General features: G+C 45.0%; 1 protein-coding gene across 1 annotated transcript in view; it reads left to right on the forward strand.

Moving 5' to 3' along the window:
• The window catches only part of LOC120055120 (ephrin-A5b-like), a 108,769-nt gene that overhangs the window by 66,826 nt on the left and 20,698 nt on the right, over window positions 1-21,245 (forward strand). Inside the window, exon 2 of the mRNA XM_039003052.1 lies at window positions 18,480-18,772. Within this exon, the coding sequence (XP_038858980.1) occupies window positions 18,480-18,772 (293 nt within the window). The remainder of the gene's footprint in view (window positions 1-18,479; window positions 18,773-21,245) is intronic.

Consider the following 21,245-nt stretch of genomic DNA (forward strand, 5'->3'; position numbering starts at 1 on the left):
TCTACTGTCCGTAAAGGGTTAGCTAAGGTATATTGCAACGTGTTACAGTCTACCGCCCATAAAGGGTTAACTGAGGTATATTGCAACGTGTTACAGTCTACCGTCCCTAAAGGGTTAGCTAAGGCATAGTACGTGGCCTTTGGACTTATTCATGAAATGAAAAAATCCCCCTGATATGGTGTTTCCTCCGGTTCTCTTATGGTGTTTCCTCCGGTTCTCTTATGGTGTTTCCTCCGGTTCTCTTATGGTGTTTCCTCCGGTTCTCTTATGGTGTTTCCTCTTATGGTGTTTCCTCCGGTTCTCTTATGGTGTTTCCTCCGGTTCTCTTATGGTGTTTCCTCTTATGGTGTTTCCTCCGGTTCTCTTATGGTGTTTTTACTCCGGTTCTCTTATGGTGTTTCCTCCGGTTCTCTTATGGCGTTTCCTCCGGTTCTCTTATGGTGTTTTTACTCCGGTTCTCTTATGGTGTTTCCTCCGGTTCTCTTATGGCGTTTCCTCCGGTTCTCTTATGGCGTTTCCTCCGGTTCTCTTATGGCGTTTCCTCCGGTTCTCGTAAACTTGTTCTGCATTTCCATTTTTTGTCCCCGCACCAAACTCCCACCCAGCAGCATCCACTAGTCACACACAAAATAATAATACACTTTCATAGACTTCAATCAAATGTTTCTCTACTGTCTAACTGACCAGCCGGCTGACCAGGCTATCATAAGGAGCAGTACGGCCTTACTCTCCTGAGACGTTGCTTGCAAATGTTTTCTCTGAGCATGCCCAGATATCCTGATACCAAGGGCACATCTTATCTTTAACTTCTTATCCAGACACCAGATGTGCTCAGGAGGGAGATGCTACAGCCATTTACGTCAGAGGCATTATGCTGGGAGGTGCTGTTTTATTTGTTTTTTTAAAAGATACTTTTGCTGCTTGCTTGAGTGACTCGAGATGGCTGGGAGTTCAATGCTATCATGGCTCTATATACTACTGTGTGTTGCTTTGAATTTGTTTTGGCTTTTGGGACTATGGAGAGACCTTTTAGTTGCATGCCCTATGGAGAGACCTTTAGTTGCATGCCTTGTGGAGTACGAATGTCTGTCGGAGCCGTATGTTAGTTGATTGAATAGACAGTTTGCCGTTTGTAACACGTTCATATTTCGAACTAAAAATGAGAAGTCAATCTCTCCTCTCCTTTTGAGCCAGGAAAGGTCAGCAGGCGTTTTGTTGACACTAGCGCTCTTGGAACATTGCAGGGAAAGATGTGCGGTTCTGTTTTGAGAGAGATTTAGCTTTATTGTTTCCTCCTTTGCAGCACCAGACCATATTACCTGGCAGTAGTCAAGATATGATCAAACTAGAGCCTGTTTGGTCAGTTGTGGTGTTAGGAATGCTGAGCATTCTCCTTGTCAAAGACAGACCTCTCCGCGTCTCGACAACAATTTCATCAGTATGCCTTGACCATGACAATCTACAGTCTAAGGTGACACCAGGAACTTTAGTTTCCTCAACTGGTTCTATAACCTGATTTTTTTCTTTCTTTTTCTTTTCATAACCAGATCCAGCTTAGTTCTAGAGCTTAAGGAATGATTTGTACCAAATACTATACTCTTGGTCTTAGATATATTCAGGACTAGTTTATTACTGGCCACCCATTCTGAAACGAACTGGAACTCTTTGTTTAGAGTTCCAGCCGTTTCACGATCTGTGGCCGCTGCTGTGTATAGGGTTGAATCATCGGCGTACATAGACACACAGGCTTTGTTTAAGACTAGTGGTAAATGAGTAATAATAGAATGCCGTAATGGGGTCAGGACAGCTGCCTTGTGAAATTGCACACTTTACATGTATAACGTTAGAGAGGCTTCCATTGGGGAAAAACCCCATCTGTGTTCTATAAGATTTTTGAGGGTTTAAAGTCATAACACACACGTTTTTCCCGCTAACAAATGACGGTCAATAATATCAAATCTAACAGTACAGCTCCCATCATCTTCTTATTATCCATTTCTTGTGGCCAATCATCAGCCATTCGTTTCAGTGCAGTACATGTAGAATCCACCCTCTCGATAGGCATGCTGAACGTCTGTTAATTCGCTTCAGAGAGAAATGACGTTGTGTCTGGTCAAAAAACAGTTATTTCCAAAAAGTTTGCTAAGAGCCGGCAGTCGACTTGGTCTGCTCTAAACCATAAAAGGGCGTTTCACCTGAGCTCTGTTGGCGTTGCAGTTCCTCCGCCACATCACTGGCTCAGATAGTCTCTATCGTTCACCCTCGATTATCCACTCTCCTTTAGATGATCAATCTTTTCCATTCCAACCCCATGCATCCTTTAATTTAACATCAAACATAACATGTCTCAAATGTAGACAGACAAAAAAGGGAGACAACGCTCTCCATGTCTAAATCAGATCAACTGTTATTCCTCACACGCTTTCTAAACAACAGATGTGGACTAACAGTGAAATGTTTACTTATGGGCCCTTCCCGACAATGCAGAGAGAAGGAAAATAGAGAAATAATAGAAAAGTAAAACACGTAATAATAGATACACAATGAGTAACGATACCAGGACCAGTACCGAGTAGATTTGAAGGGGTACGAGGTAATTGAGGTAGATATGTGTATATATAACTAGGAATAAAGTGACAGATGGTAAATAGTAGCAGCAGCGAATGGGATGAGTCAAAAAAGTTTGTGCAAAAACGATCAATGCAGATAGTCCGGGTAGCTATTTGGTGAACTATTTAACTAACTATTTAGCAGTCTTATGGCTTGGTTGTAGAAGCTGTTCAGGGTCCTGTTGGTTCCAGACTTGGTGCATCGGTACCACTTGCCATGTGGTAGCAGAGAGAACAGTCTATGACTTGGGTGGCTTTAACAATTTTTAGGGCCTTCGTATAGAGTTCCTGGATGGCAGGTAGCTCGGCCCCAGTAGTGTACTACCCTCTGTAGCGCCTTGTGGTCGGATGCCAGGCATATGCCATACCAAGTGGCGATGCAGCCAGTCAAGATGCTCATTATGGTGCAGCTGTAGAACGTTTTGAGGATCTGAGGGCCCATGCCAAATCTTTTCAGCCGCCTGAGGGGGAAGAGGCGTTTTCGTGCCCTCTTCACGACTGTGTTGATGTGTTTGGACCAAGATAGCTCCTTAGTGATGTGGACACTGAGGAATTTGAAGCTCTCGAGCCGCTTACTTCAGGCCCGTCGATGTGAATGGGGGCGTGCTCAGCCCTCCGTTTCCTGTAGTCCATAATCAGCTCCTTTTATCTTGCTGACGTTGAGGGAGAGGTTGTTATCCTGGCAGCACAGTGCCAGGTCTCTGACCTCCTTATAGGCTGTGTCATCATCGTCGGTGATCATGCCTATCACCATTGTGTCGTCTGCAAACTGAATGATAGTGTCGGAGTCATGCACGGCCACGCAGTCGTGGGTGAACAGGGAGTACAGTAGGGGACTAAGCATGCACCTCTGAGGGGCCCCTGTGTTAAGGGTCAGTGTGACAGATGTGTTGTTGCCTACACTAACCACCTGTCAGGAAGTCCAGGATACAGTTGCAGAGGGAGGTGTTCAGTCCTAGGGTCCTTAGCTTACTGATGGGCTTGGAAGGCACTATGGTGTTGAACGCTGAGCTGTAGTCAATGAACATTATTCTCACGTAGGTGTTCCTTTTGTCCAAGTGGGAAAGGGCAGTGTGGAGTGCAATAGAGATTGCATCATCTTTGGATCTGTTGGGGGCGGTAAGCGAATTGGAGTGGGTCCAGGTTGTCTGGGATGATGGTGTTGATGTGAGGCACGACCAGCCTTTCAAAGCACTTCATGGCTACAGATGTTCGTGCTACGGGTCGGTAGTCATTTAGACAGGTTACTTTGGTGTTCTTGGGCTCAGGGACTATGGTGGTCTGCTTGAAACATGTTGGTATTACAGATTGGGTCAGGTTTGAAAATGTCAGTGAAGACACTTGCCAGCTGGTCAGCTCATGCTCTGAGTACACGACCTGGTATTCCGTCTGGCCCTAGCTGGCCAAAGTTCAGAAGTTCAGTACCCCATAGAGTAAGATGTGAACAGATTGTAATTTCAGCCCCCCAAGACCTGACCTAGCGCACTCCTTCCCTCTCCTTCCCCTGGTGTCTGATTTGAACCAGGCCAATTACTAGCTATGGATCGCAAGATCCAATCAGGGCTGGTTGTCATTGAGGTCATGTATTGAGGTACTGTGGAGATATTCTGGAGACTTTTGGGGAATGTATTTTCTCATTCAATGAGGGCGGTGCAAGGCGAACAGAGCTCAGATTTTTGGGTGGAAGTATAGTGAAAATCAGTGCGGTGACACACACAAATATGCAGGCACGTACGCACACACGCACACTTTTGGCTCATGTTCATATCTCTGCTTTTCTTCATAATGAAGCCATGTTTTCCCTACTTTGAAACTCCCACTGATATGTTAGTGAGGAGCGAACAGACTGGAGATACAGCAATGAAGTATTATTATTCTTTGCTACAAGGTAATCTTGGGTTTTATCAACAGTAAGATAGCCTGAAATGCTTTACTGCAGCATAATGTAAATGATGGTACTGCTATCATACTGCTGGTATTTCGAATAGTATTGTAATTCCACCCCACAGATTACAGTGCCGGACCGTATTTTTGCACCGCCAAAAACATTTTGACCAATAGTGTGTGCCATGGTATTGTTGTTTCTGGTTCATTAACAGTGCCTTGTAAGAGACGATATGTGTTGCACCTGTGAGTGAGAATGCTATACCAATTTAACTCCCATGTGGTTATAGTACCCCCATCAATTTGTATAGGGGACAGATTGGAATGGCAACAAGTCTTGCTCCTTAAACGGTTGAGCCTGTTCCTTTTGGTCTGTTTTGCCCTGTAGTCACTGACAGTTTGGAAGCCTTCAGAAGTACAAGTGATGTAAAACACCAGCTATTCATTAATATACTGTAATGTGTTAACACTTTACCTAGCAGCCAACCTGCTTACACCAATCTCTTGTAATTACAGTAAAATACTGTGAAATACAAACCCCTCCCCTCAATGAATTTAATTAATTCATCCATTCATTCATTTCAATTGCTGTAGCATTTACTTTAAAAAAAATTAAAAACTATAACCCAGTCAATGTTACCGTATTGTGCTATGTATCATTACACAGTACTTGCTTTGATACCGTATTTATATTCAGTAGGTGTACTGTAATATGAAATACAGAATTGTACTTGCCACGAGCTGCCTGTAAGCTACTGTCAAATTCACTGTAACCCCTTTACAGTGTTTATAACCTACTGCTGTGGGCCTCTTACTCACCATTTAACCCCACACACACAACCCTGACAGGCTCTCTGCAGGAGGTTGACCTTAAAGGGTGCGGTCAACACCGTATTTAGCAAACACTCGCACGCAGGCGTTCATACACACACACACACACACACACACACACACACACACACACACACACACACACACACACACACACACACACACACACACCAAACGGAAGCTCTTACAGGAATGAGGAATTAGTAGTGAGGTGCAGGTGTCAGCCCCCCCCCCCCCCCCCACTGACGATAATGCCGTTTATCCTACAGGAGTTATGACTGTCCCCCTGACCCTGTCACCACACTCACTCACCAAAAGCAGAGAGATACACAGTGTCCTTCTGGAATGTCAGAGGGACTGTTAAAGCTCTCCGTGCCGCTCTCTCCCTCTTTCTCTGTCCGGCCCTCTCCGTCTGTCCCACGTCACGTCCAGGGGATATGAGGTGGCAATCTCGATCTCCCTCTCTCTCTTTGTTCTCTCTGTTCCACAGCTGCTTTTAGCAGACGGTGCTCTCACAATACGACCTATATGCATTTGCTCATTGTGCCTCTCTGAGGAAGGTGTACACACACACACACTCAAATGAGACATCTTGGGAGGAGACACAGTCGTACAATACCAGACGGTGCTGTCGTGTCTGTGTGTAGGGACCAGTGCTACTGTTACCAAGCACTTCCATCATCTTTAAATCACCATCTGCTTTTTACAAACACAGCTTTTTGAACGCTCAACATACACCAAGGATATTATCTCTGCCTGGAGCTGTGGCTCCGTGACAAGCTGAGCTGTGGCGTAATCGTGGATCTGAAAGCGTTGTCGAATCGCCATGTGGGGTCGACAGTCTTCTAAGTGTTCGTCTGTCTGTTTAACAACATTGTTCCTGTTTTATCTTTAGTCCCTGTAGCTTCACTACACCAACCTTGTCCGTTTGGACTTAGTAGGAGCGGTTCAGTTGTGTTCGAGTGTGACCAACCTCCACACAACGTTTCGAGCGAGGCCTGTGCCATCCTAAATAGGAGTTGGATGTATAGGCCGGCCACAGCCAGAGTATGTCAGCTTTAAATGACTGATATGGCCCCACCCATAAGCATATAACTGTTATTTCCCTGCAGAATAATGGCACACATTTGTTTCCCTCTGGCTCGCTCTTGAAGTGTTATACGGCTGTGGCAGCCTGTAACAGCCCCCCACACCTTTCACAGTTTGTGAACTGTGAAAGGGGTTACCTTTTATGAAAGTGGTGACATTATAACATCCTGACACAGCTCCATGGCAACCTGCTCTGAAGGTCAGTGTGTGTGTCTTCAAGCTAGCAGTTCAACTCTGTTCTGTCGGAGTAATGATCATTGCACTGACGCGAGTCACCGCTCTGCTGATATGAATTCCTCTTTCTCTCATTCTTCTCATCTCACCCTCTTTTTTCTCTTTTCATCCTCTCAGCCTGTCTCTCTACCTCCCACCCTCCCACTCTCTCGACATCACCTCAATCGCTCATTCTCGTTCTCTTTACTTCTCTCCCACCCCCTCTCTTTTCACCGCCATCGCTCCCAGGGAAGGGGAGAGCGAGGTATTGAGAGGGGAGGGAGGGCACGAGAGAGAGCAAATGTGGAGGGACAGAGAGGTGAGTGAGTTGAGAAAGAGAGAAGGAGAGGGCGAAGGAGTGAGGTACAGAGTGGCGCTTGTGTGGTGTCCACTGTGCACAGGTGGGCGACAGGTGTAATTACCTGAAAAGTGGAGACCGGTGGGACAGACAGAGAGAAGGGGGGGAGAAGAAATAGAAGGATAGGAGGAGGAAGGGAGGGTTGACCACAGATGTCCCTGTGTGTGAGTTGGACTCTCAGAGCAGGTGGGCTACAGGTGTGGCTGAAAGAAATAAAGACAAAAGGGAGAGAGAGGGGGAGGATGGACAGAGGAGGTAAAGACGGGGGAGGAACTGATGACATGACATTTTTACACCAGGTGTCAGCAACCAGACCAGGTATAATGAACGAGAGTGGTCCTCGTTATATAAAGTCAAATACATACTCGTGAACACTGCATTTGTCTCTCGCACCTGTTTTGAAATGCTTTTTCAACTGAAAATATTCTAACGTTTGAATTTACGAGATTGCTTTACTTCTGACCTTGTTCTGACGAGGTTAAGCGACAGAAACACAGGAAACTGCACTAGAAGGGAACACGGAGTGATTTGCTACTTCCCAGCGTTTAGACCGTAATGTTTAGTACCTGGAACAGTATGTCCTTATCACCACTCATCTACAGCTCTAAACACATCTATTTCAGAGCAATGTTTGGACCAGTTGCGTAAGTAAACTTACTGACGTTGATATGTGTTTTATACTTGATTATGCCTTGAATTGGTCGTTCCCACCAGGAGTTTACAATGACACACACACACACACACACACACACACACACACACACACACACACACACACACACACACACACACACACACACACACACACACACACACACACACACACACACAGATTGTTTTCTAACGATAAACGGTGTGGCAAAAAAGATCTCTGCTCTAGTTTGTTGTACTCAAAGTTGAGGTCATAGGAAGGAGAGGGGTATGGACAGAGGCACGGGGGAGAGAGAGAAGGACGGAGAGAGAGAGAGAGCCTTCAGTGACTTTGTCTCCTGCTTTATAATCTGATGGAGGCTCTTTGCCTGTGAGACCATTGTGGATTAAGGTATTAGACTTCTATTCCATATCGATTTGCACGCACGCACGCACGCACGCACGCACGCACGCACGCACGCACGCACGCACGCACGCACGCACGCACACACACACACACACACACACACACACACACACACACACACACACACACACACACACACACACACACACACACACACACACACACACACACACACACACACACACACACACACACACACACACACACACACACACACACACACACACACACACACACACACACACACTTGCAAACATGTCAAAGCATATTTACAATTGGATCAGGTCAATAGGAAGCATGAAAAGCTTGGATGGCAGGATGTTGGGGGGGACATTTTTCTACCACTTCCTTGGTGACGGGCCAGGTTATAAAGAGGGCCTTTCAAACACACACACACACCAGTGTTTTACTGTAGCTGATCTAACTCTAAGCTTTATATAGGAAAATATCTCTTAAAAACTTCTCCACTTCATCAATATCTACATACCCTGCCCGCCTATACCCTCTGTGCGATTGACAGCTGCCAAGTCCCAGATAACCCCCCAGAATGAAGGAGGGAGGGAGAGGGAGAGATGAAATAATCCGTATTCAGATTTTATTTTCTTCCTCTGAAGAAAGCTGCTAATCTGCTGCGATCCAGGAGTCCCCTCTATGAAAAACACATGTCCACACTATGCATACCTGCTTGTTTGTGTGTGTGTGCGCGCCTGTGTGTGTTTTTGTGTGTGTGTGTGTGTGTGTGTGTGTGTGTGTGTGTGTGTGTGTGTGTGTGTGTGTGTGTAAAACAATCCCAGCTCAGGTAATATGGTAACCCTATATGTCTGATTCCCCTCTCTCCCTGTCAATCAATAGGCCAGTTAGACAGCAGGGAATGTAGCTGTCAATCACATCATAAATGCACCTGTCACATGCTCCAGTGACATCACACTGAGTCAGAGCAGCGCTGACAGTCAGAGCAGCGCTGGGGGAAAGTTTCCAAAGCAGTGTGGGAATGTTTGGCGGACTCTGCTTTGCTTTTGACTCGTGTCGTGCACTTGTTTCTCTCGTCTATAGCGAGGGATGGAGGGAGGAAAGTCAGCCCTATCCACCTATCAAAGTCGCATCCAAATCCATGTGGGCTTCATGGTTAATGCTATCAATTCTGCCAATGCATTTGATAATGAAACAGCTTATCTGACTGACTGTCTATCCTCTTTTCACACTTGCTACCCCTCCTTTCCCCCCTCTCTCTTTCATTCTCCAGTTCCGACTCCAATCCACTTTTCCAACCGAAAGCACACGTGTAATTAGCCAACTGCACTAACTGGTGTTGCCTAGTTATGTGGGCTGTGGGCTGGGTCAGAGCTGCTCTAACTGGTGTTTAATTTTGTATTTATTTCACCTTTATTTAACCAGGTAGGCTAGTTGAGAACAAGCTCTCATTTGCAACTGAGAACTGCCAAGATAATGCAAAGAAGTTCGACACATACAACAACACAGAGTTACACATGGAATAAACAAACATACAATCAATAATACAGTACACAAATCTATATACAGCATGTGCAAATGAGGTAGCATAAGAGAGGTAAGGCAATAAATAGGCTATGGTGGCAAATTAATTACAATTTAGCAATTTAACACTGGAATGGTAGGATGTGCAGAAGATGAATTTGCAAGTTGAGATACTGGGGTGCAAAGGAGCAAGATAAATAAATAAATACAGTATGGGGATGAGGTAGATTGGATGGGCTATTTACAGATGAGCTATGTACAGGTGCAGTGATCTGTGAGCTGCTCTGACAGCTGGTGCTTAAAGCTCTGACAGCTTCAGTGATGTTTGCAGTTCGTTCCAGTCATTGGCAGCAGAGAACTGGAAGGAGAGGCGGCCAAAGGAAGAATTGGCTTTGGGTGTGACCAGTGAGATATACCTGCTGGAGCGCGTGCTATGTGTGGGTGCTGCTATGGTGACCAGCGAGCTGAGATAAGGGGGGCTTTACCTAGCAGAGACTTGTAGATGACCTGGAGCCAGTGGGTTTGGCGACGAGTATGAAGCGAGGACCAGCCATCGAGAGCATACAAGTCGCAGTGGTGGGTAGTATATGGGGCTTTGGTGACAAAACGGATGGCACTGTGATAGACTGCATCCAATTTGTTGAGTAGAGTGTCGGAGGCTATTTTGTAAATGACATCGCCAAAGTCGAGGATCGGTAGGATAGTCAGTTTTACGAGGGTATGTTTGGCAGCATGAGTGAAGGATGCTTTGTTTTGCGAAATAGGAAGCCGATTCTAGATTGAATTTTGGATTGGAGATGTTTAATGTGAGTCTGGAAGGAGAGTTTACAGTCTAACCAGACTGTATTAGGTATTTGTAGTTGTCCACATATTCTAAGTCAGAACCGTCCAGAGTAGTGATGCTGGACGGGCAGGTGTTGCCTAGTTATGTGTGCTGTGGGCTTGGTCAGAGCTACTCCCGGCTAAACACATTCCCTGTGGATTCAAGTCAACAAGTATAACACACGTGCATATACAAAAACACACAAGTACGAATGTACACACACCTACAAGGCAAACTAGTTAATGGTGTGTATAAAGTCTCCTCTACAATTCATCAGGAAGCTGTAGCAGCAGAATCCATCTTGGCTAGGATTTAGGATACCAGCAGAGAGCGAAATTAGAAAATAGAGTGTAAGGAAGCAACTTGCACACACACACACACACACACACACACACACACACACACACACACACACACACACACACACAGACACACACACACACACACACACACACACACACACACACACACACACACACACACACACACACACACACACACACACACACACACACACACACACACACACACACACACACACACACACACACACACATATATACACACACACAACCTGGCCTGAAACAAATGCACCTGTCAGCTCTGTGTACCTGCCAGCGGCTGGAGCACTCATCTGGGGCTATGAGCGCGTGTGTGTGTGGTGTGTGTGTATATATTATACTGTGCGTGTACCTTTACCAGGCCTCCAGTGTCACGAGCTCTGCTGGTTGGCTACTGTGCAGCAACCTAGCGTTTGCCCCAGACAGCCTATGTAAATTCCGATCGCCAGAATGGTCCCCAAAATAATGTGATGACCGTTTTGGCCTCTAAAATGTGTTTATTGTGATCAAGTTCGAGCCCATACAGTGAATTATTTTAAAGTTCAAGATATTTAATGAAATAGTGATGCATTCTGCCTGCTACATTTGTCGTCACACAGGACCAGGTGCTGACACAAACCAATCGCGGGCCTGCAGGCTATGAGGAGGCTCCTGGTTGACTCTCTCTGGCAGGATGAAAATGACTACGTCGACAATGATCCTTCAACTAGCTTTCACAGTCTCGCGTTAGAATTAGACGTTCATCCATGCTTCTCAAAACGTCAAATTTCAAAGTGGTTCCAAAACGTTAAGTTAAGGTTAAGTTTAGGCATTAACTCTGAAGTCTTAAAGTTAGGCATGAGCTCTGACTAGTTAAGGTAAGGGTTAAGGTTTGGGATAGGTTTAGAACAAAAATCTCAATAACAACTTGCTATCGCTGGATTCGAACATGCCGCCTTTGGCAGCGGAGGCAGATGTTTGCCTACTTAAAGGTAACAGGGCTCACCATTGCCCCTAATGGCCATTTTCCATGTCATCTCCCGACGTCCTCAGAAATGTATGGACGTCGATTACTGACTTGTATCACGGATGACCTGGCTGGATCCTTTGCTAGTTACGGCCACTTTCACCAGGATCCTTAGCGACTCTTGGTGCCATTCAGCCCCATTCAGAAAAGTGGCGCGCTTCAAATATTTCCGGCATCATGCGCCGGCGGGAGTTTTCCATAGGAATATGTGGATGACGTCAGCGCTATCACCATCTACTGGTTTTACGGTGTACGACCTTGTAGACAACTGTACAACGGTGTTTATGTTTGTGTGTACGCTACCGGTCAAAGGTTTGGGGTCACTTAGAAATGTCCTTGTTTTTGAAAGAAAAGAAAACATTTTGTCCATTTAAAATAACTTCAAATTGATCAGAAATACGGTGTAGACATTGTTAATGTTGCAAATGACTATTGTAGCTGGAAACGGCAGATTTTTTAATGGAATAGCTACATAGGCGTACAGAGGCCCATTATCAGCAACCATCACTCCTGTGTTCCAATGGCACATTGTGTTAGCTAATCCAAGTTTATCATTTTAAAAGGCTAATTAATCATTAGAAAACCCTTTTGCAATTATGTTAGCGCAGCTGAAAACTGTTCTTCTGATTAAATAAGCAATAAAACTGGCCTTCTTTAGACTATTTGAGTATCTGGAGCATCAGCATTTGTGGGTTCGATTACAGGCTCAAAATGGCCAGAAACAAATAACTTTCTTCTGAAACTCGTCAGTCTATTCTTGTTCTGAGAAATGAAGGCTATTCCATGCGAGAAATTGCCAAGAAACTGAAAATCTCATACAACGCTGTGTACTACTCCCTTCACAGAACAGCGCAAACTGTCTCTAATCAGAATAGAAAGAGGAGTGGGAGGCCCCGGTGCACAACTGAGCAAGAGGACAAGTACATTAGAGTGTCTAGTTTGAGAAACTGACACCTCACAAGTCCTCAACTGGCAGCTTCATTAAATAGTACCCGCAAAACCACCAGTCTCAACATCAACAGTGAAGAGGCGACTCCGGGATGCTGACCTTCTAGGCAGAGTTGCAAAGAAAAAGCCATATCTCAGACTGGCCTAATAAAAAGAAAAGATTAAGATGGGCAAAAGAACACAGACACTGGACAGAGGAAGATTGGAGAAAAGTGTTATGGACAGATGAATGTAAGTTTGAAGTGTTTGGATCACAAAGAAGAACAATTGCGAGACACCGAATTTTAAAAAAGATGCTGGAGGAGTGCTTGACGCCATCTGTCAAGCATTGTGGAGGCAATGTGATGGTCTGGGGGTGATTTGGTGGTGGTAAAGTGGGAGATTTGTACAGGGTTAAAGGGATCTTGAAGAAGGAAGGCTATCACTCCGTTTTGCAACACCATGCCATACCCTGTGGACGGCGCTTAATTGGAGCCAATGTCCTCCTACAACAGGGCAATGACCCAAAGCACAGCAATGCAAGAACTATTTAGGGAAGAAGCAGTCAGCTGGTATTCTGTCCATAATGGAGTGGCCAACACAGTCACCAGATGTCAAACCTATTGAACTGTTGTGGGAGCAGCTTGACTGTTGTGGGAGCAGCTTGACCGTATGGTACGTAAGAAGATCAAGCCAATCCAACTTGTGGGAGGTGCTTCAGGAAGTATGGGGTGAAATCTCTTCAGATTACCTCAACAAATTGACAACTAGAATGCCAAACGTCTGCAAGGCTGTAATTGCTGCAAATGGAGGATTCTTTGACGAAAGCAAAGCTTGAAGGACACAATTATTATTTCAATTAAACATCATTATTTATAACCTTGTCAACGTCTTGACTATATTTCCTATTCATTTTGCAACTAATTTCATGTATCTTTTCATGGAAAACAAGGACATTTCTAAGTGACCCCAAACTTTTGAACGGTAGTGTATGTCTGAGTGGCTTTTTAGGCTTTGCTCAGTATTAAATTGCCTTGTCATACATACATATATGCCGTAGGGGTAATTTTATGCTTTAATAAATGCAGCATTTTGAAGATGTAAAGTGTGGGAAGACTGTGTGTCTGTGTGGTAGGTTTGCTATAGATTTTTAAAATCCTTTACATGAGACCGATACAGCCTTTACCAGCCACACCATTCTGCCTTGGTAATTGGTTTCCCTCCTCTTCCCGCCTTCCTTTACCAGTCTTTCTTTCTTTTCCCTCTGCTCTCACCCCTTGCTAATCTCCCTCTCCTCTCTTTCTTACACCATTGTTTTTTTATCAATCCTATAACAGCAGATGAGCTTCTGCCGGTCTGGGCAGGTGGAGAGGGAGGGAGGGATCAATAGCGATGTAGATAGGGTGGGACGGAGAGAGGGAGGCATGGGGCTGGTGGGAGAGAAAGATGTAATGAAAAGCTATTTTCCCTTTCCCTTTTCCTCTCTCTCTTTCCTCTCCTCTCTCTTTTCTCTCTGCTCTCTCTCCTCTCTCTCTCTCTCTCTCTCTCTTTTCTCTGCTCGCTCTCTTTTCTCTGCTTGCTCTCTTCTCTCTCTCTCTCTCGTCTCTCTCTCCTCTCTCTCTCTGCCTCTTCTCTCTCCTCGCTCTCTCCTCTCTCTCTCACGTCTGTCCTTTCCACTGTATGATTTCTCCTTCTATACAAGATCTTCCTTTCGTCGTAAAAGTGGTTGGAATGACACTCTCTTTCTCTTCTTCCCTCTGCACCCTTTGTTTCTCTCCCTCCTTCCCTTTCTCTGTCTGTCGTCCTTGCTCTATCTCTCCGGCGGCTGCGCTGAGCTCTTGAGCGGAGGCTGATGGGAGCTCATTGGGCGCGGTGTGTGTGAGCGATGTCACTGGACTGTGTAATTGAAATGGAAATAAGCCAATCAGGGACTGGTGTGGCACGGTACCTTACTCTGCATGCACTCCTCTGTTCCAACTCTCCTGACTCTGAGTGTGTTTGTAGCAAGGATAGTTTTCGGCCCTGCCGAAATGTGTTTGAACGGTGTAATCAGCTGGTAACAAAAGGTTTAAACACCTAACACACACACACACACACACACACACACACACACACACACACACACACACACAGCCAGGGTGCTTACGAGACCATTTCTTCCCCAGGACTGTGTTGTGACCTGGAGCTCTCTGGCAACAGCTGTAGCATAACAAAGACGTGCAATTATCATGGTTTGACAATTAGCCTGCCATCCACTGGCGGTTTTTAATTACCCTGCTAAATTACCAGGGCATCAAGGACTCTACTCACCAGACTGGAAAAGTGTTCTACCCGTCGTTAGAGGTGGAGGGTGTCAGAAGGGAAGTGTGCCTGTGATGGCCCGGAGTAAGAGAGTATTAGGGGCAGTTACAAGGTGTGTGTGTGTGTGTGTGTGTGTGTGTGTGTGTGTGTGTGTGTGTGGGTTAAGGGCTCTCAACTCAAACACTCGACAGGGGAGTATTATTCTTGGAGTGTGTGTTTCTCTTCTGCCGATTCAATTTGGTGTACAGTGTGAGAAGATTTTCAAGTTATATGTACACACACACACACACACACACACACGCACACACACAGAGAGTGCCTCCTTAGCCCTTTGATAGAGCTGTAATTTACAGTGTGTTATGTTTGCGTGTAGCGGTGGTATGTAGCTTCCTCCACTCATCACCAGCCTCTCCATCGACCTCCACTGCACTCCAGCAGAATTCCATCGCCGTAGACCTTTTCAACTGACACATCAGTTGTATTTCGCTTTTTACGATGCCTACGATACATATTTTTCTGCTTGATTTATTTATGTGGTACTTACATGAGAGGCCATGTGAGAGGCTGGTGTGTTTAGAAGATCGTTCTGTGCTGAATAACTCGTTCCTTTTTCCCGGTGAATTACAGCATTGTTTATAAAACCCCACAGTCAATCTTGTCTGCTATTGATAAACACTAAGACATGAGGACCATCAAAAAAACATGAACAATATTTCTTATTCTACTTTTAATTAACCTGACGTTTAGAGAAGATGTTTGACACAGGGGTAAAACAATCTGTCGCTAAGATGTTGAACTAGTAGGTTGTGTGTGTAGATTGACTTTGGCTGAGGAAACTAGCTTCTTCTCACTCACTCACTCACTCACTCACTCACTCACTCACTCACTCACTCACTCACTCACTCACTCACTCACTCACTCACTCACTCACTCACTCTGTTGTATCTGCTACTATTGCCGCCCCCCCCCCCCCCCCCCCTCTTCTGTCCCAGTGCCAGACCACCTTTTGAACTGATAGCAGGGAAGTGTGTGTGTCCTGCTCAGTCACCCAAACATCCTCTGGTTCATTTGCAGTCCAGACCATTTTCTCTACAGCAGAACCAAGGAAAGGGCGGAGACAGTTGATCCATCTCTCTCTCTCACACTCTATCTCACACTCTCTCTCACTCTCTCTTGCTCTCTCTCACACTCACACTCACTCTCACTCTCACACACACACACACACACACACAAGGCAGTTTGATGGAGTGCAGGGAAACCATGGTGCATGTACACACAAACAAACACATGTACACACACAGCAGAGAGGCTGAGCAGTCGAAGTGTGTGTTGTGATGATTAAATCAGTGACATTTAAGCCAGAGGAGATGTGTTGCTCTACCTGTGGGTTGCAGTGACATGTTTTAAATGAGATGTTACACATGAGATGCTGCCCGCCCTAAAGGTAAACTCAGCTATTTATTCTAATGAGTAAATACAGGAAAACCCCATTAGACGCTAGCATAAACGTCACACAAACGTACATACTGTACACACGTTACATACCCCATGCTCACACACACACACACACACACACACACACACACACACACACACACACACACACACACACACAGGTGCACACACACCAAACAGATGGTGTCAGTCAGAGTCCCCAAGCTAGCCCAATCTCCACTAGTAACATTGTGTTAGTGAAGGCTTCCATATATAATGTGATACTCCACAAAGAGAGAGGGACTATCAAAGGCTATTCTCCCCCTCTCCCTCCCTTAATGACTGGGGAGTAGTGAAGCAGCTGTGTGTGTGTGTGTGTGTGTGTGTGTGTGTGTGTGTGTGTGTGTGTGTGTGTGTGTGTGTGTGTGTGTGTGTGTGTGTGTGTGTGTGTGTGTCGTCCTCATCAGTGTGATTATTAATGCAGCCCAGACCACCTTTATCATCATAACATCATCAGCAGTCTGCTTACTTTGGCCGACTCTCTACTCTGTCAGAGGGTGGAGAGAGAGAGAGAGTTTGGGGAAAGGGAGAGATGATGAGGGGCAGAGGATAAAGCCTAGAAGAGAGGGAACGCAGAGTGTTCTAAGTGATGTCTACGTCCCGTGAACAAGGACGAGAGGGTTTTCAATTAAAAGTTCTTGTCAGGTCTCTCTCATGCCAGACAAAGACTGATTCCCAATTAAAAATCCAGACGTATCAAAGGCGAGGAGGAGAATGAAACTCTGTTTTCAGGGGTAAAGTGGGGTTCGGTGCCCTGAGGTTAGAGTTAGCTTGCCCCATACCCACCCCAGAACTAAACACACCCACACAAATCGCTTTCCTTGTAGGATTTTAAGGCTAGATTCAATGGAACTCCAGGACAGTGGTTTGTGGACAAATCAATGAGGAATTCAGAACTTAGCCTGTGTGTGTGTGTGTGTGTGTGTGTGTGTGTGTGTGTGTGTGTGTGTGTGTGTGTGTGTGTGTGTGTGTGTGTGTGTGTGTGTGTGTGTGTGTGTGTGTGTCAGATGAGGGCATTAGAACCTCATGGCCTTCTGTAGTCTGTTGTGGATCAGTGGAGTTATAAACATGCCTCTCTGCACAGCCTTCTGGGGGAAAAAACACGCGCTGTATTTTGGTATCGTTTGACATTTCCTGCTTCAACTATCTCACATCTCCCCTAATCATTTTCTCTCTGGAACCCTCGGTCTGAGTGTTTTCCTTCACTGTGTTTTCAAAAATATATTTTGCCTCTTCTTTTTTTCCCCCGGTGGAACTTTCTGGCACCCGAAAGAGAGAGATTTTGTCCAAATAGGATTTTTCAGTGTGCGAATCACCGCGCCGGGGAGAAGTGGTAAATACGTGTTGCTCCGATGGATTCATAGACGAACCTCCTCGTTCACTGAAGCCACGTGACTGATATCTAAAGAATGTTAATAGCCAGCCAGTGCTCATAAACCATGTCACATCTAAACAAATTCATCAACATAAAACGTAGAGAAAATGTTAACAGGACTGTCATGTTTATGTTTGTGTGTGTGTGTGTGTGTCCCTGTGTGTGTGTTTTACAATTGAGGATGTTTTAGTACTCCTTGGTGATCTTGTTGATGTGGAGCGGGAGTGGGAGTGCGCTCATCTAGTCACATTGACTTCTGTGACCAGCACACTGTGTACTGCAGAAACGTGTTTAGGACCGTGAATGTTAACTCTACTTTTAAAGAACTACAATCAATCTCTATTACTGTCTAGAGCAAAGTCACTTCCTTGTTTAAAACAACAACAAAAAACGTTCTTATTATGTAATGTACTTTGTGTTTTGTGATTGACCGTGTGTAAAGGCAGCCAAATATACATTCTCATTCGGACCCTAAATGGACCGGTTCTTTGAGCTTCCGGAACTTTTCGAGGCACTTTCAATAGTGTCCAACTGTTAATGAGTAATCAACGAATTCATTCCGTTCGTTCAAATGAAACGATTGGCTGATTTTTATCTTCCATTCCATCTGTAGTTGAAGCCCTTCACACTAGTCTTCCAAACACTAACGTTCTCGTCCTTGGCTTCTGTCCAATCAGGTTCCACCGTGGAGACTACCACATTGACGTGTGTATAAACGACTACCTGGACGTGTTCTGTCCCCACTATGAAGACACGGTGCCGGAGGAGCGGACGGAACGCTACGTCCTCTACATGGTCAACTACGACGGCTACAGTACGTGTGACCACACCGCCAAGGGCTTCAAACGCTGGGAGTGTAACAGGCCTCACTCCCCCAACGGGCCGCTCAAGTTCTCCGAAAAGTTCCAGCTCTTCACCCCCTTCTCTCTGGGCTTCGAGTTCAGACCGGGCAGAGAGTACTACTACATCTGTGAGTACTAACGTCTATCACCATATACATATGTAGGATCTTCATTTTAGACATTTTTGATACATCAGGAATAGAATCCTGCAGCAACAGGACATGTGAATTATTTGAATTATAATGAATGGATTTTTTTTTAAGGGGTTGATGCATTTTTCGTTAGGGCACTCTTTTCGTTTTAAGTGGATATTACTCACTTTTGAAGCTTTTTTAAACCTCGAATACACTACAAGTTTGCATTTGCTCAGCGACAGAAGAGTGATTAAATTACGATCCTGCATCTGTGTGTGAGAGTACTAGAGAGTATTGTCACGTGTTGTACTATTACGTGTTACAGTTGAAGGAAGACTGATGTCGGAGGGGAGGACGGATGCAGCCCTTAACGTGTTTTAGAATTTTATCAAGCTGTCTCAGAAGAACAACCATTTCACATCCAAGTTTATATTAGAAGGATATGATACTTCAAATTGGTCTGGTTGTTAGGAAGTCTTGGCAAAGCTGTCATAAAAAAACAACACATTACTCTCTATAACTCTTTACTGGACTGATCCACTTCTCTATGGGCCTTTGTAGAATATATCCTCTATCTCAGCTCATTTTCTGCCTGTTACACAGAACACAGAGCCCTAACCCCATATTACAGAAAATGTGGTGTGTGTTTGATAGAAAACAGCCTCTAACAGCCTTGACTCCTAACCCCATGTTTTTACAACCTTACGATTAGAGGAGACACTTGTAGACTCACATTTCACGGCAGCTTTTCATTTAGAACACATTGCTCCTAGAATGTTCTTTCCTAAAAAGGGAACGGAATCCTCTGGGATATTGATTAAGACAAATCTGAACATTAGAAGTGTTCCCTGCAGAACAGTATCCCATGCTTCATAAAGAATGACAGAGAGTGGTTACTCTTCATATTACGATGTGAGGTTAAACAGCCCAGAGGTGCTGGAGTTTCATGTTTCATGTCTGTGGCGGTGGAGAGGAGTGTGTGTGTGTGTGAGTTCGTCTGAGGCTGCCACCCCAGGGAAATCAGTTTTTTTAGCAAAGCTGGGTGATGGAGTTGGGTTGAAAGTATCCCTTTGCTGCTGCTGAAATATGCTTCTAGTTGGACTCACTGACTCACTGCACTGCCAATACTACCTCCACACACGGTCTCAAACCGCGTACTCGGACACCAATATGTCTATTGATGTACTGATACTTCACTTCGGTGTATTGTTTGTGTGTGTACTGTTTGAGATCATACTGTATGAGTCAACCATAGTGTGAGGTTAGAATATGCTACCGTATTGGAGAAGAACACTTCTATATTTCCCCCAGAACTTCTGGGGTCGTTCCACCAATTTCGGTGGCCTTTTGAGAAGTGTACTGTAAAAAGTTGAATTTCACCAAATGTTTACATTCTGTCATAAAGAGCACATGTCCAACTTCATAATTAAAAAAAAAAAAAAATGGTTTCCCATCTCAAGAGGTTACATTTACAAAAAGGAATATCTTAAATCAGCCACAAAACCCCTTGTGAGAGAGGGGATGGAAGCTTGTTGTGTGCGACAATTGAATGCACGCGTCATAAAACCTTTCTAGACTGTCTATCTATGAATAACAGGGTTGACGTGTTGTGCTCGACCCGCTCGGTTTCCCACCACAAAACACCAGAAGATGAAAACGACACCGAGCCGCCGATGTGGGCTGTAGCCACTCAAGAGACCAGCGCCAGTACATAGGACACCTCCATACACTGAGTGTACAAAACATTAGGAACTTTTTCCATGACAGACTGACCAGGTGAATCCAGGTGAAAGCTATGATCCCTTATTGATGTCATGTTGTTAAATCCACAATCAATCAGTGTAGATGAGGGGGGAGGAGACAGGTTAAAGAAGGATTTTTAAGCGTGGGAAGGGCTTACCAAGAAAAACTTCCAAAAGGACTAATTCAAGGTTAAAAGGAGATGGAGCACTCAACAACAAAACAGCAATGATTTATTTATTTTAGCTCATTTTAATCCATTGTACAGGATGTGGACAGGTGTCTGATGTTTCGATGTCAAGCTAAAGTCTTCCTCTGGATTTTTAAAGACAACTGAGACATGGATTATGTATCTGTGTCATTCAGAGGGAGAATGGGCAAGACAAAAAATGTAAGTGCCTTTGAACAGGGTGTGGCAGTAGGTGCCAGGCGCACCGGTTTGAGTGCGTAAAGAACTGCAATGCTGCTGGGTTTTTCACGTTCAACAGTTTCCCGTTTGTATCAAGAATAGTTCACCACCCAAAGGACATCCAGCCAACTTGACACAACTGTGGGAAGCATTGGATTCAACATAGGCCAGCATCCCTGTGGAACGCTTTCGACACCTGCTAGAGTCTATTCCCCCTGACGAATTAAGACTGTTCAGAGGGCAAAAGGGGGTGCCCCTCAATATTAGAAAGGTGTTCCTAATGTTTTGAACACTGTGTCTATTGTCCATTGTTCATTA

This window comes from Salvelinus namaycush, chromosome 1 (assembly GCF_016432855.1).
Source record: "Salvelinus namaycush isolate Seneca chromosome 1, SaNama_1.0, whole genome shotgun sequence".
In the NCBI taxonomy this organism is placed as follows: Eukaryota; Metazoa; Chordata; class Actinopteri; order Salmoniformes; family Salmonidae; genus Salvelinus; species Salvelinus namaycush.